The sequence below is a fragment of the Calidris pugnax genome, unplaced genomic scaffold (assembly GCF_001431845.1).
Source record: "Calidris pugnax isolate Ruff unplaced genomic scaffold, ASM143184v1 scaffold363, whole genome shotgun sequence".
NCBI lineage: Eukaryota > Metazoa > Chordata > Aves > Charadriiformes > Scolopacidae > Calidris > Calidris pugnax.
In genome coordinates this window covers 30,666-46,083 of record NW_015091073.1, presented here as the reverse complement: position 1 = coordinate 46,083, position 15,418 = coordinate 30,666, and the positions used below count along the sequence as shown (strand labels likewise).

General features: G+C 55.1%; 2 protein-coding genes and 1 long non-coding RNA gene across 4 annotated transcripts; all 3 read right to left on the bottom strand.

The window, feature by feature from the left end:
- Positions 1-192: 192 nt before the first annotated feature.
- Positions 193-3,726, bottom strand: LOC106896953 (butyrophilin subfamily 1 member A1-like). Its single transcript, XM_014957300.1, has 6 exons — positions 3,651-3,726; positions 3,273-3,356; positions 2,430-2,777; positions 1,643-1,918; positions 1,214-1,318; positions 193-350 (listed from the first exon to the last, which is right to left on the bottom strand). Exons 2-6 carry the CDS (start codon positions 3,343-3,345, stop codon positions 193-195), a joined length of 960 nt encoding a protein of 319 aa, XP_014812786.1. The 5' UTR covers positions 3,346-3,356; positions 3,651-3,726.
- Positions 3,727-7,259: 3,533 nt separating this feature from the next.
- LOC106896957 (butyrophilin subfamily 1 member A1-like) lies at positions 7,260-12,011 on the bottom strand. Of its 2 annotated transcripts, XM_014957303.1 has the most exons (8): positions 12,000-12,011; positions 11,800-11,884; positions 10,939-11,286; positions 10,373-10,654; positions 9,943-10,047; positions 9,634-9,654; positions 8,794-8,826; positions 7,260-8,325 (listed from the first exon to the last, which is right to left on the bottom strand). In XM_014957303.1, the coding sequence occupies exons 2-8, from the start codon at positions 11,870-11,872 to the stop codon at positions 7,787-7,789; spliced, it is 1,401 nt and encodes a 466-aa protein (XP_014812789.1). In that variant the 5' UTR covers positions 11,873-11,884; positions 12,000-12,011; the 3' UTR covers positions 7,260-7,786. The 2 variants fall into 2 exon arrangements, with proteins under 2 accessions (XP_014812789.1, XP_014812790.1); XM_014957304.1 differs by lacking the exons at positions 9,634-9,654; positions 12,000-12,011 and having other exon boundaries at positions 11,800-11,992.
- Positions 12,012-12,735: 724 nt separating this feature from the next.
- LOC106896961 lies at positions 12,736-14,200 on the bottom strand. The gene is made up of 3 exons (XR_001413695.1): positions 13,154-14,200; positions 12,936-13,067; positions 12,736-12,820 (listed from the first exon to the last, which is right to left on the bottom strand). It is a non-coding gene; the product is annotated as an uncharacterized LOC106896961 (long non-coding RNA).
- Between the last annotated feature and the right edge of the window lie 1,218 nt (positions 14,201-15,418).

Genomic DNA, 15,418 nt, shown 5'->3' with positions numbered 1-15,418 from the left:
TAATCCCAGCCAGTGGCTCCCTCACTCCCCCCACCCCAATCCCCCACCAGGGTGGCGAGAAGAGAGAGAGAAAAGGAGGGGAAAACACCTCTTGGGTTGGAATAAAGGCAACAGTTTAAGACAACAGTTACTATAGAAGAAAACAACAGTATTAATTGTAAAAAAAAATATACAAAATACAAGGATACAACACTAGTTGCCCTCAGCACCTGAGGACTCACTGCCAATCCCATTCCCAGCAGCGATGGAAGGCCCCAGCCCCCTGGCAGCCTCCATTTCTGTCCCCAGCAGTATGTCTCTGGCATGAAATATCCCTTTGACCGTCCTGTCCTGGCCGTGCTCCCTCCCACCTGCAAGGGGAAGCTGGAAAAGCCCTTGGACTGATGAGAACATTTCTCAGCCACGTATATACTCATGTGTGACCAACGTCATTCTCAGACTAAATCCAAAATGCAACCCATATTAGAAAGAAAATTAATTCCATCAAAGCTGAAACGAGGACAATCCCCTCTCATCAGAGCCTCCTAGCCCCGGGGGGGACCCCACAGCAGCCCCTGTCCCCTGTCCCTCATTCCCCCTCTGATTCCTGGGCTGAGGCAGAGCAGAGAGGGACATCTCCTGCAGGGTCCAGAAGAGGAGAGTAGGGAGTCTCTGGAGAAGGACAGGGTCTGCTGGAGGCTGTGGTGGGGATGGAAGTGGGGCTGAGGGTTTGGGGGGTGCTGCCCCTGAGGCACAGCTGGGTTTCAAAATCTACTACCCAAAACCAGGGGCGCAGGGTCTCCCCGTGGCACGAGGCTGGTGGGAAAGTGAAGATCTCACCCCCAGTGTCAGCATTGAGGAAAGTCACCAGCCCCCATGTGCAGTCCAGACAGACCCAGATCCTCCTGGGGACTGGGGACAGGGAAAAGGGGGTGTGAGGAGAAGTGAGAGCCTCAAACTGCCCGAAAACATGCCAGACCGCCCAGACACCTACTGCAGGGCTCGGCAACTCACTCTCCTTCCTCTCCACAGACTCTCTGGCAACCCCAACAGCCCAACATGAATACCCTCCCACCTCCCCCTTCACTTCCACCTCCCAGCAGTGCCTCCCCTCCCGGAACCTTCATGAAGGCAAAACTTATTCTGACACAACTCTGATCCCATTCTGCGTACGTCCATGGGCCTCACTCAACCCCTGAGCCCCTCCACTCCATCCCCCCAACTACAAACTCACCTTTCCTTCGGAAGAGATAAGCAATGACACCAAAACAGATCACTAAAAGCAGGAGGAGCACACCCAGAGCTGCCATCCAGGGACGGGCATTGTGGAAAAAGGGAGCTGAGAAAAAAAACACATCGGGAAAAGGCCTCATTTTACACTCCCTTGTGTGAGGAGAAGAAAGAAACCCAAACAACCCCAAACTACCAGCTGCTAAAGCCTCCTGCTGGGAGCCGTGAGCTCAACAGGACGTCCTCCTCCCCATCCCATGGACACACCAAAGCTCCCCTGAAGCACACCAGGGTCACGTTATCTCCTGCAATAAAACTCACCTGCGGGTGTGCCCCCGTCCGCTTCCCTCTACACCTGCATGTTTCTCCAGCCCCCTGAGATTAAACCCCCTCAAGCAGTGTGGCCAACCCCAGCCCTGCTGCCACCCCGTACCTGAGATGTGCAGGGACGATTCCTGTTCCAGGCGGCTGTTCCTCACCACGCAAGACACATTCCCATTTCCCTTCCTGCTCACAACGATGACATCTTGGATCTCAAAGAGGCCCCTCTCATCAGGGGAACGTGTCTGGGAGACCGAGGGGAGATGCTGCCCGTTGGCACCCTTCCACAGCACCTCTGGTGACGGGTACCAGCCGGCCGATCGACACACCACCCGGATGCCTCCATCCTCATACGCCTCCAGAGAGAGGAGAGGGACAGAGCCCAAGGCTGGGGGAAGAGCCCGGGGTTGCCCTGACTTAGGGATGGTCTCAGCTTAAAGGCCAAGAATGAACCCCATGCTAGACACATCACAGGGTGCTCAGGGAGCTGTGGGGCCGGCCATGTGCTCCTCACACCACCAAACTCACCCCAGGGGCTGCAAGAACCAGTGAGCACTGATGCTCAATGACCCCAGATCTCCCATAAAACAGCCCGGCAGAGGAGCGAGTGCTTCTCAAGGTAGGGTCGCTGCACCAACAGTTCACCACAAGGACACCACAGAGAGCTAAAGCCACTGCATCTGTTCTCCTTTGCCCCAAAAACATCTCCAGGACCATGTGCGTGCTCCGTCCTGGGTAGAGGCAGAAGGGAAGAGACTCCTCACACCCAAACAGCTTTCAACACTCCTGGCCTTCAGCACTGAAAGGATGGATGTGAGGATGGGACAGAGCTCCTGGAGAGACACACCAACCCAGGGACACCATGGCCTTCCCCGGGACACACCACAGCAGCCACAAACCTGCCACCTCCAGCTCCACTGTAGCTTCTCCATAAGTGTCAGCATCTCGCACAGTGCAGACGTACTGGCCATCATCAGAGAGTCTCAACTCAGAGATTCGCAAGTCCAGGCTCCCACTGGAGAGACCATTTCTGGCCAACTCTGTCCTTCCAGCATATTCCTCCATCTGCTCACCATACTTGTCCTCTCCGTTTCGGTAGAGGTGCACCGTTTCAGAGACCAGGTGCCGGATCCACCTGATCTCCAAGCTTTGAGCATCCATGCGTGGAGACAAGTGACAGGGCAGCACAACGTCCTGCCCAACGGTGGCAAGGAGAGGTCGGCTTGGCCCCACCACTCTGAAGTCCGCTGGGTGACGGAGAAGGACACAGAGGGATGGAGGTTGCACCCAGGTTAATTTACAGGCATTGTACGGCAAGAGGCCAGCTTGGAATGAGTGGTGCCTGCCCCATCCTGCAGGTGTTGCTTTGCCCTCCCCATGGCCCAAAGACCCTGGAGAAACTGGAGAGGGAGTAGGAGGATTCAAAGGAGAAGGACGGTTCCTTGAGGTGGGGATCTACACCAGAAAATTGTGCCCCCCACTCCAAAAATGACCCACACCCTGAAAATTACCCCCACCCCAGCTGGCCCCTGTAGAAGGGACAAATGCTTTGAGGGAGCACTGCAGGGTGGGACTGAAGATGCCCCAGGGCAATGGACATATCGCATCACAAGACCAAGGGATAGTGAAAGCCATGCATGGCCGAGGTCTGGGCTCAGTTCCTCCAGCCCCACGGCGCCTCCCCTGACCCACATCTGCCACCCAGAGCACACTCAGCCCTCCCAGCCCTGCAGGATCCCTACCTGATCCCAGCCGGAGGAGGTAGAGAGTCAGGAAAGGACTGAGGAGGCCCCATGGGCTCATTAGGTACCCCATCGTGGCTGGAGCTGGAGAAGAGGGTGGGAAGGGAGGCAGAGGGAGGGCAAGGGGGGGTTACAACCACCACGAAGGGGATGGGGAAGAAGGGCTGCCCCCAATGCGGCTCCAGAAATCCCACCAAACCACCTGCACCCTGACGTCGGAAGGAACCTTTGGTCGAGGGCAGGACGGGACCATGCACAGCTCCCAGTGTAGACTCTCCTCTGCCCCATTGCCCTCCCCAGGATTTACTCAGAATCCCCTCCAAAGACTTGAAATTAATTCAATATTCTGAATTGTCTGCGGAAAGGAAATTCACTCACCCGAGCTGTAGGAACTGCACCCACCATCTCTAACCTTTGCCCAGTTCCAGGGTGTAGTTTAAGGCTCCACCTCCCATGTCGTTTGAGCTCAGGTTCTTCATCCAGAATGACCCATTTTCAGCAAGTCCAGAGTCATAAAAGAAACTGCCAAAAGAAAACCAAGGGCAAAGCACTAAAAGAAACCCATTTCCCTCCCTGTTCCTGGATGGGATGTGGCTTTTTCCAGGGCTGCGCCTCTCCCTGCAGCCTGTGCTGGGGCAGAGACATCGGTGAGGTTTTGCACCTATAAATAAGCAGGACTTTTTCCCCCAGAAATGGCTGATTTTCCTGTGTATGGCCATTGTCACAAAGGAAGGAGCAAACCCCCATCCAGATTATGACAAATCGTTCACCTGTGCTGGTTCTGCTCCATCTATTTCTTGGGGGTTTTTCTTGGTGTTTCAGGACATTTGTCTATTTGGGAAGAAAACTTGTTAGCCCTTTGTCCCCAGGAACCGAAAAAAGGGAGAAAAAGAATGAAAAATGAAGCATGATAGGGATTTTTTGGGAGGCATCTTGTGGAGCTGAGAACTTGGTTGTGATTTTTGGACACAGCAGAGGAGTCCAGCAGTGTCCCTGCAGCCCCACAACAGCTGGGAGCTTGTGGGGAGCCAGGCATGAGGGGACAAGATGGGTTTGGGGGGTCTTGAATGTCGGGACACCCCAGCTGTGCCCTGTCACCATGGGGACCTCAGGTGTCTGGGGCAGACATGTCCCCTGCTGTCCCCAATGTCCCACCTTACGTATGAGGAGCCCATGCTCTAAGTAAGGGGTGTGGGGAGGTTCATGGGGAGCTCTACCCATAGCTCCCAAAGGGGTAGGTACCAGTGGGGTGTCATGCCCAGATCCGGAGGTTCCTGGTGTCACACCCAGATCTGGGGAGGGGGACCAGGGTGAGCCTCTGTCCCAGTTTGAGGTAAAACAGAAACAACTTTCTATGCAGTAATTCTACTTCTCAATTCAGCCTCGGCTGAGGAATGGGGGGGACACGAGGAAGGTCACCAACATGACCAAGGGAGGGTTCCATCTCATCTGCCCCACGCCCAGTACAAAAACCGAGGATCAAAGGATCAGTTCTTTCTCCAATGGCCAACAATCTGAGGAGGACCCTAACTGGTCGTCTGCCTTCGATCCCAATCTGTGCCTTCCTGACCCCAGAGCTGGAATCCAGATCCCACCCATGGCTGAGTCCAGTCTGGGGATCCCCAGTGCCTGCTGGTGATGTCATCCTGATTTGGAGAATGAATGGTTAAACATTGTTAGTGTAGATTTAGTGGAGCTTGACAAATAAGAGAGCCGGGAGCCCAGCATTCCAGAGTAAGGAACTGGCCTTGTCTTGTAAACACACAAAGGAGAAATGATAATGAGTTCTCATAAATAATTACAAGAGTTATGCCTATTCCTGGAACTGATTATAATAACCCAGCCCCTATTAATGAATATGTATACTTTCTTACCATAAATGGAGGCTTGTTTTACGACCCGGTGTGCAAGTTGGGAGGAGCAATCCCCCTGGCACCCGGCGCTGCAATAAACATCCCTGCTTTATAACTCTCTGGGAGTTGTAGAGTTTGTTGCCGCGCCTCAATCCTGGGATCTTGATGCAGGTTTGTAGATATTGTATTTATTTCATTGCTTTCCTTTTTATTTTATTATTAATATCTCCTTGAAATAGTTCAGTTCCTGCTCAACTCATGAATCTCTTTCTCTTTCTTCCTTCTCTCCTGGGAGTGAGAGGTGGGGGGAGAACATCTGTCACCATCATGGGCCATTTTGGCCTCAACCTGAAATGTACCCTAAATCCCTTCTTCTGGGTTTCTGGTAGGAAAAAATAGAACTGAGGAAGGAAAAAGACCTGCATTTGAGGGTGAGGATGTTGCGATTGGAGCTTGGTTGTGCTTTTTGGACATGGGGGAGGAGCCCAGCAGTGTCCCTGCAGCCCCACAACAGCCAGGAGATTGTGGGGAGTTGGGGACGAGAGGAAAAGATGAGGCTGGGATTGGGCTTCGAGGGTTGGGACACCCCAGCTGTACCCTATCCCTCTGCCCTGTCACCCTGGGGTCATGGATTGGGAGGACCTGTCCCCTGCTGTCCCCAACGTCTCATCTACATCCATACTCAAAAGAAGGGCTGTGGGGGAGGCAATGGGCTGTACCCATAGCAGGGGCGGGTATGGAGTTTCTGAGTTTGAGGGCATACCCATGTCTGGGGCTCCTGGGGACTGTACCCACACCTGGGCATGTGGACAAGGGATGAGCCTGCCTCTAACCCCAGTGGGGTCCAGGAGCCCCTGTCCAACCCAAGGAGGGTCCAGGAGGAGCAGGAGGGCGCTGAAGAGGAGCAGGGGGCACGTAAACAGCCCTGACCAGATCAAGTGAACAGGGAGGTCTCCACACCTGGGCATGTGGACAAGGGATGAGCCTGCCTCTAACCCCAGTGGGGTCCAGGAGCCCCTGTCCAACCCAAGGAGGGTCCAGGAGGAGCAGGAGGGCGCTGAAGAGGAGCAGGGGGCACGTAAACAGCCCTGACCAGATCAAGTGAACAGGGAGGTCTCGTTCTCAGCCCCAAGTATCCCCAACATCCCATTCCCAGCAGATCCCGCCCCGTGGTGCCCAGCCCCAGTTCAGCTCCCAGCTCTGAAACAGCAGCAGCAGCGAATCACCACTGCAATAAATCCATCTAAAATAGCCCCAGGCTGGGAAATTCCTTCCACGGTTTACTCTTTTGCTGCACCTAAAGCCACTCTGGGACAAAGATGCTCCCACACAAGGAGCCAAAAATCCCCCAAATAAGCAAAAAAAGTGCTGCTGCCTTCACCCAGTGCCCAACTGGGAAGGGAATTAGGTAGAGAAAAAGCAGTTTTCTTAAGAAAAGTGTCATGCAGCACAGGAGGATGCTCACGGTGAGTACAGTGTCAGGCAGAGCCCAGGGGATGCAAGGTGTTCCAAGGGGTTGTAAAAGGTTCCAGGGGGGTCCAAGAGGGGTTCCTGGGGGTTGAAAAGGTTTTCAAGGGGATCTGAGGGGTAACAAGGGGTTCAAGGTGTTCTAAGCTGAGTTCCAAGTGGTACGGAGGGGATCCAAGAGGATCCAAGAGGTTCCAGGGTATCGGAGCAGATTGGAGGGGGTCTTGAGTGGAATCTGAGGGGATCCAAGTGGTGCCAAGAGGTTCCAAGGAGTTTCAAGGGGATCCAAGAAGATGCAAGAGGTTCAAGGAGTCCAAGGGATCCAAGGAGATGGAAGAGAGTTGTTGAAGGGGATACAAGGGATTCCAAGGGGACGCAAGGGGTTGTAAGGGGTTCCAAGGGGCTTCCAAGAGGTTCCAAAGGGGATTCAAGGGGATCCAGGAGGTTCTATGAGGGTCCAAGAGCTCTCTTGCCCCACAGAATCTTTTAAGCCCAGCCAGTGGCTCCCTCTCTACTACCCAACTCCCTCAGTAGGGTGGAGACGAGAGGGAGAAAAGGAGGGGAAAACACCTCCTGGATCAGAATAAAGGCAACAGTTTAAGATAACAGTAATGATAGAGGGAAATAACATTTTTAATGTAAAAAAAAAATAAGTATACCAAATAAAGTGATACAACACCAGTTGCCCTCAGCACCTGAGGACTGGTTGCCAATTCCATCCCCATCAACGATGGAGGGCCCCAGCCCCCCAGCAGCCCCCATTTCAATCCCGAGAAGGACATCTGTGGGGTGGAATATCCCTTTGGCTGCCTTGTCCTGGCTGTGCTCCCTCTTGGCTGTGAGGGGAAGCTGGACAAAGCCTTGGACTGATGTGAACATTTCTCAGCCATGTATATACTCATGTGTGACCAATGGCATTCTCACAGTAAATCCAAAATGCAGCCCATACTAGAAAGAAAATTAACTCCATCAAAGCTGAAACGAGGACACCCCCCTCCCTTCAGAGCCTCCTAGCCCCGGGGGGGACCCCACAGCAGCCCCTGTCCCCTGTCCCTCATTCCCCCTCTGATTCCTGGGCTGAGGCAGAGCAGAGAGGGACATCTCCTGCAGGGTCCAGGAGAGGAGAACGAGAAGTCTCTGGAGAAGGACAGGGTCTGCTGGAGGCTGTGGTGGGGATGGAAGTGGGACTGGGGCTCAGGGTATGCTGCCCCTGAGGCACAGCTGGGTTTCCTCTGTCTCCACCCTAAACCAGGGGCGCAGGATCTCCCCGTGGAACGAGGCTGGTGGGAAAGTGAAGATCTCACCCCCAGTGTCCGCGTTGAGGAAAGTCACCAGCCCCCATGTGCAGTCCAGACAGACCCAGATCCTCCTGGGGACTAGGGACAGGGACAAGGGGGTGCGAGGAGAAGTGAGAGCCTCAAACTGCCCGAAAACGTGCCAGACCGCCCAGACACCTACTGCAGGGCTCGGCAACTCACTCTCCTTCCTCTCCACAGACTCTCTGGTCACCCCAACAGCCCACCACGAATAACCTCCCACCTCCCCCTTCACTTCCACCTCCCAGCAGTGCCTCCCCTCCCGGAACCTCTCCTGGCCCAGCACACAGGGCCAATAACTAAATCTCTCAGGGGTGTCGGGCAGGTTCTGGTGTGCGGATCCACGTTTCACACTTCTCAAATCCTCCGACAGGAAAAGTTTGGAATGAGCCGTGTTTGGATCCAGGGTCACCACCTCTGCAGGGGACACAGTGGGGGACGGAGCATCAGAGCTCAGTCCTGGGCATGTTTCACTCTCCGGTGCCAGGACGTGCCCTAGAGGTCAGGAGAGTGGGCATCTCCTTCCCCCTCTCCATCCCCACCATGGCGCTGGCCCCACCATTGCCACCGCCAAGCCCAGTCCCGTGGGAAGAGGCACCGGTGGGACTGCAGCCCCCACAGGGAGTAGCAGAATGGGGAGAGGAGCTGGGAAATGCATAGGGTCTCAGGGGGAGATGGCACCTCTGAGGCACCACGGGGTAACTCAGAACAGGGTGTAAGTGCAAGAAAACAGGGTGGGATCCATCCCAGTGCCATGGTCTGGGGGTCAGAGTCACCAACACCCCCAGGCATAGCCAGTCCCTTTGCTGGAAAGCCCAATTATGCCTCGCACAGAGGGAAAGACGGGAGAATCCCCCATAAAAAAACAATATAACTTCAAGTTACCTGGATTCTGAGGAAGCAGAATCTTTTTCCAAGCTACAAGGAGAGACAAGAGCAGGTCACATCCCACCACTGGTCACCAGTAGCTCTCACTGGGGAGAGGGTCCAGCCCTACTCTGGTGTCCCGAAGCTGCCCAGCCCCCACAGACACATCCTCCTGGGGTTTGCCAGGACCCGGGGGATGCAGGGATGGAGAGGACGGGGAAGAGGGGAATGGGCCAAGCACAGAGAACCCAGGAGAGGATATCAAGCCAGGAGAGCTCACAAAGACTCCCAGGACACCTCCCATGCCCATTCAAAACCCCAGTGCTCTCCAGTCCCTTTCTGCGCCCTACCAACCCACATCAATGACCAGAGGATCATCAAGAAAGATGCAAAGCCACATCCCTCCCAAGGAGCTCCTTTCTCAGGAGGCATTGCTGGTGGCAGGGGACAGAAGGACTCACCCCACGCTATGCACTGCACCACTGGAAAGCAAAGGCAAAGAAAGAATAGGTCAGGAGAGAAGCTACTTCATCCCTGGCACCATCTCCCCAGGGTCTCTTGGACCTTCCCACCAGCCAGATGCTCTGCCCATGCTCCTTGTCTCCCACCCACACTGAAGAGGGGAATGGGCCAAGCACAGAGAACCCAGGAGAGGATATCAAGCCAGGAGAGCTCACAAAGACTCCCAGGACACCTCCCATGCCCATTCAAAACCCCAGTGCTCTCCAGTCCCTTTCTGCGCCCTACCAACCCACATCAATGACCAGAGGATCATCAAGAAAGATGCAAAGCCACATCCCTCCCAAGGAGCTCCTTTCTCAGGAGGCATTGCTGGTGGCAGGGGACAGAAGGACTCACCCCACGCTATGCACTGCACCACTGGAAAGCAAAGGCAAAGAAAGAATAGGTCAGGAGAGAAGCTGCTTCATCCCTGGCCCCATCTCCCCAGGGTCTCCTGGACCTTCCCACAAGCCAGATGCTCTGGCCGTGCTCCCTATTCTCCCACCCACACCCTGTGTCCTTCTCCCCATCCTTCCTTTGCCCAAAGAGCTTCTTTCATGCAGGCAAAACCTGTTCTGAAACAACTCTGATCCCATTCTGCGTACGTCCATTGTCCTCACTCAACCCCTGAGCCCCTCCACTCCATCCCCCCAACTACAAACTCACCTTTCCTTCGGAAGAGATAAGCAATGACACCAAAACACATCACCAAAAGCAGGAGGAACACACCCAGAGCTGCCATCCAGGGACGGGCATTGTGGAAAAAAGGAGCTGAGAAAAAAAAACACATCGGGAAAAAGCCTCATTTTACACTCCCCTGTGTGAGGAGAAGAAAGAAACCCAAACAACCCCAAACTACCAGCTGCTAAAGCCTCCTGCTGGGAGCTGGGAGCTCAACAGGACGTCCTCCTCCCCATCCCATGGACACACCAAAGCTCCCCTGAAGCACACCAGACTCAGGTTTCCTCCTGCAATAAAACTCACCTGCGGGTGCACCCTCATCCCCTTCCCTCTCCCCCTGCATGTTTCTCCAGCCCTCTGAGATGAAACCCCCTCAAGCAGCGTGGCCAACCCCAGCCCTGCTGCCATCCTGTACCTGAGATGTGCAGGGACGACGCCTGCTCCTGATCCAGGCGGCTGTTCCTCACCACACACGACACATTCCCATCTCCCTTCCCGCTCACAACGATGACATCTTGGATCTCAAAGAGGCCCCTCTCATCAGGGGAACGTCTCAGGGAGACCGAGGGGAGATGCTGCCCACCAGCATCCTTCCACAGCACCTGCGGTGACGGGTACCAGCCGGCCGATCGACACACCACCCGGATGCCTCCATCCTCGTAAGCCTCCAGAGAGAGGAAAGGGACAGAGCCCAAGGCTGGGGGAAGAGCAAAGGGTTGCCCTGAGTTAGGGATGGACCCAGCTCAAAGGCCATGACCCAAGCCCATGCCAGACACATCACAGGGTGCTCCAGGACCACATGCATGCTCCGTCCTGGGCAGAGACAGATGGGAAGAGACCCCTCGCACCCAAACAGCTTTCAACACTCCTGGCCTTCAGCACTGAAAGGATGGATGTGAGGATGGGACAGAGCTCCTGGAGACACACACCAACCCAGGGACACCATGGCCTTCCCCGGGACACACCACAGCAGCCACAAACCTGCCACCTCCAGCTCCACTGTATCTTCTCCATAAGAAGCACCATCATGCACAGTGCAGACGTACTGGCCATCATCAGAGGGTCTCAACCCAGAGATTCGCAAGTCCAGGCTCCCACGGGAGAGACCATCTCTGGCCAACTCTGTCCTTCCAGCATATTCCTCCATCTGGTCCCACTGCTGGTCCGCTCCATTTCGGTAGAGGTGCACCGTTTCAGAGAGCTTGTGCCGGATCCACCTGATCTCCAAGCCCCGAGCGTCCATGCGTGGAGACAAGTGACAGGGCAGCACGACGTCCTGTCCCATGGTGGCAAGGAGAGGTCGGCTTGGCCCCACCACTATGAAGTCCGCTGGGTGACGGAAAAGGACACAGAGGGATGGAGATTGTGCCCACATTCATTTATGGGCATTGCAAGGCAAGGGGCCAGCTTGGTGTGAGAAGTGCCTGCTCCTTCCTGCAGACGTTGCTTTGCCCTCCCCATGGCCCAAAGACCCTGCAGAAACTGGAGAGGGAGCAGGAGGACTTGAAGGAGAAGGAGGATTCCCAGGGGTGGGAACCTGCTCCAGAAAATCATGACCCCACTCCAGAAATGACCCATACCCCAAAAAATTACCCTGAAGCCAAAAAATACTTCCACCCGAGCCAACCCTAGTAGAAAGGACAAAGGCTTTGGGAGAACACCTTGGGGTGGGACTGAAGATGTCCCAGGGCAATGGACGTGTGGCATCACAAGACCAAGGAAAAGTGAAAGCCATCTGCAGTCGAGCCCTGGGGTCTGCTCCTCCTGACCCACAGCGCCTCCCCTGACCCACATCTGCCACCCGGAGCACACTCAGCCCCCCCAGCCCTGCAGGATCCCTACCTGATCCCAGCCGGAGGAGGTGGAGAGTCAGGAAAGGACTGAGGAGGCCCCATGGGCTTGTGGGGAATCCCATTTGCCGCCAGAGCTGGAGAAGAGGGTGGGAAGGGAGGCAGAGGGAGGGCAAGTGGAGTTACACTCGCCACAGAGTGGATGGGGAAGAAGGGCTGCACCTGCCCCCAACACCGCTCCAGAAATCTCACCACACAACTGCACCCTGGAAAAAATTACCCTGAAGCCAAAAAATACTTCCACCCGAGCCAACCCTAGTAGAAAGGACAAAGGCTTTGGGAGAACACCTTGGGGTGGGACTGAAGATGTCCCAGGGCAATGGACGTGTGGCATCACAAGACCAAGGAAAAGTGAAAGCCATCTGCAGTCGAGCCCTGGGGTCTGCTCCTCCTGACCCACAGCGCCTCCCCTGACCCACATCTGCCACCCGGAGCACACTCAGCCCCCCCAGCCCTGCAGGATCCCTACCTGATCCCAGCCGGAGGAGGTGGAGAGTCAGGAAAGGACTGAGGAGGCCCCATGGGCTTGTGGGGAATCCCATTTGCCGCCAGAGCTGGAGAAGAGGGTGGGAAGGGAGGCAGAGGGAGGGCAAGTGGAGTTACACTCGCCACAGAGTGGATGGGGAAGAAGGGCTGCACCTGCCCCCAACACCGCTCCAGAAATCTCACCACACAACTGCACCCTGGCGTCAGAAGGAACCCTTGGTCGAGGGCAGGACAGGATCCACATGCAGCTCCCAGTGCAGCCCCTGCTCTTGCTCACTGGTCTCCCCAGGATTTATTCAAAATCCCTTCCAAAGACTTTAAAATAATTCAATATTCTAAATCACTCATGGAAAGGAAATTCACTCACCTGAGCTGTAGGAGTTGCACCCAACATCTGCCACCCGGAGCACACTCAGCCCCCCCAGCCCTGCAGGATCCCTACCTGATCCCAGCCGGAGGAGGTGGAGAGTCAGGAAAGGACTGAGGAGGCCCCATGGGCTTGTGGGGAATCCCATTTGCCGCCAGAGCTGGAGAAGAGGGTGGGAAGGGAGGCAGAGGGAGGGCAAGTGGAGTTACACTCGCCACAGAGTGGATGGGGAAGAAGGGCTGCACCTGCCCCCAACACCGCTCCAGAAATCTCACCACACAACTGCACCCTGGCGTCAGAAGGAACCCTTGGTCGAGGGCAGGACAGGATCCACATGCAGCTCCCAGTGCAGCCCCTGCTCTTGCTCACTGGTCTCCCCAGGATTTATTCAAAATCCCTTCCAAAGACTTTAAAAAAATTCAATATTCTAAATTACTCATGGAAAGGAAATTCACTCACCTGAGCTGTAGGAGTTGCACCCAACATCTCTAACCTTTGCCCAGTTCCAGGGTGCGGTTTAAGGCTCCACCTCCCACGTCGTTTGAGCTCGGGTTCTTCATCCAGAATGATACACATCAACAAGTCCAGAGTCATAAAAAAAAACCACCAAGGGCAAAGCACCAAAGGAAACCCATCACCCTCCCAGTTCCTTAATGGGAGGCGGTGCAGGTGGCTTTTCCCAGGGCTGTGCCTCTCCCGGAAGCCTGTGCTGGGGCAGAGACATCGGCAAGGATTGGCACCCATAAATAAGCAGGATTCTTCCCCCAAAAAAGAGCTGATTTTCCTGTCCGTTATCACAAAGGATGGAGCAAACCCCCAACCAGACCATGATGAATTGTGGTTCCACCACAATGCACCAGTTCTGCTCCATCCATCTCTGGGGGTTTTTCTTGATGTTTCAGGACATTTGTCTATTTGGGATGAAAACTTGTCAGCCCTTTGTTCCCGGGAACCAAAAAAAGAAGAAAAAGAATGGAAAATGAAGAATAAAAAGGATTTTTGGGGAGAGATCATGTAGAGCTGAGAGCTTGATTGTGATTTTTGGACATAGCAGAGGAACCCAGCAGTGTCCCTGCTACCCCACAACAGCTGGAAGCTTGTGGGGAGCCAGGAACAAGAAGACAAGATGGGGTTGGGAGGGCTTTGAGTGTCAGAACACCCCAGCTGTGCCCTGTCACCTTGGGGACCTCAAATCCCTGGGGAGGAGGAGTCCCCCGCTGTCCCCAGTGTCCCACCTTATGTATAAAGAGCCCATGCCCAAAGTAAGGGGTGCGGGGAGGTTCACGGGGAGCTGTACCCATAGCTCTCAAAGGTCTGGGTACCAATGGGGTGTCATACCCAGCTCCAGGGTGGTCCTTGGGGCCATACCCAAATGTGGGGAGGGGGACCAGGGTGAGCCTCTGTCTTCTACTTCTCAGCTCACCCTCAGCTGGGGAAGGGGGGGACAGGAGGGGGGATGCCAAACAGACCTCCAAGGGGGTTTTCCATCCCATCTGCCCCACACTCAGTATTAAAGCCGAGGGATCAAAGGGTCAGCTCTTTCTCCAGTGGCCGATGCCTGAGGAGGACCCTGTCTGGTCGTCTGCCTTTGGTCCCGATCCATGCCTTCCTCACCCCAGAGCTGGAATCCAGTTCTCACCCATTGCTGAGTCCAGCCTGGGACTTCCCCAGTGCCTGCCAGTGACATCAACCTAGGAGCTTGATACAATTTTGTAGAAATTGTAACTGTTTCATTAGTTTCAATTTTTTGTCATTCTTCATATTTCATTGAAGTAGGTTAGTTCCTGCTCAACTCGTGAATCTCTTTCTCCCTCCTCCTCTTTTCCTGGGAGTGAGAGGTGGGGGGAGAGCACCTGTCACCATCATGGGCCATTTTGGCCTCAACTTGAAATTTACCCTGAATCCCTTCTTCTGGGTTTCTGGTAGGAAAAAATAGAACTGAGGAAGGAAAAAGACCTGCATTTGGGGGTAAGGATGTTGCGCTTGGAGCTTGGTTGTGCTTTTTGGACATGGGGGAGGAGCCCAGCAGTGTCCCTGCAGCCCCACAACAGCCAGGAGATTGTGGGCAGCCAGGAACGAAGGGACAAGATGGGGTTGGGGGCCGGGGGCTTTGAATGTCAGGACACCCCAGCTGTGCCCTGTCACCATGAGGACATCAGGTGTCTGGGGCGGACATGTCCCCTGCTGTCCCCAATGTCCCACCTTCTGCATAGGGAGCCTATGTGCAAAATAAGGGGTGCAGGAGGGTTCAAGGTGGGGCTGTGTCCATAGCTCCCATAGGGGTCGGTGCCAGGGGGGTGTGATACCCAGGTCCCCATAGGGGTCCCTGGAGTCATGCCCAGATGTGGGGAGGGGGACCAGGGTGAGCCCCGAGGGGTGTTGGGGACCACTACTCAGCCCCGGAGGCAGGGGACTAAAGAGAATGAGAGGTAAAAAGGGTTTGTAACCTCCTGGGCCAGTGCAGCGCGAGAGGGTCCCAGAGCAAGCTCCAGGCATTCTCCCCCCATTACCTGCACAACAGCATCACCAGAAGTGGATCCGATCACCAGAACCTGCTCCAGTCATGGGAACCAGCCCCAGGAGTCGGGGATGTCCCATCTGGGCTTTGTTCTCCATTCCCACAGTCCCAGCCCCTTCCTGCGCATCCCCCTGCCCCTTCCCATGTCCCACTGGGCTCAACCACCCCCAGTCCCCAGTCTAGGGCCACCCCTGGTCCCTGCAGCAGTGTCTGTCAATAACACGAAATATCACTGTAAAA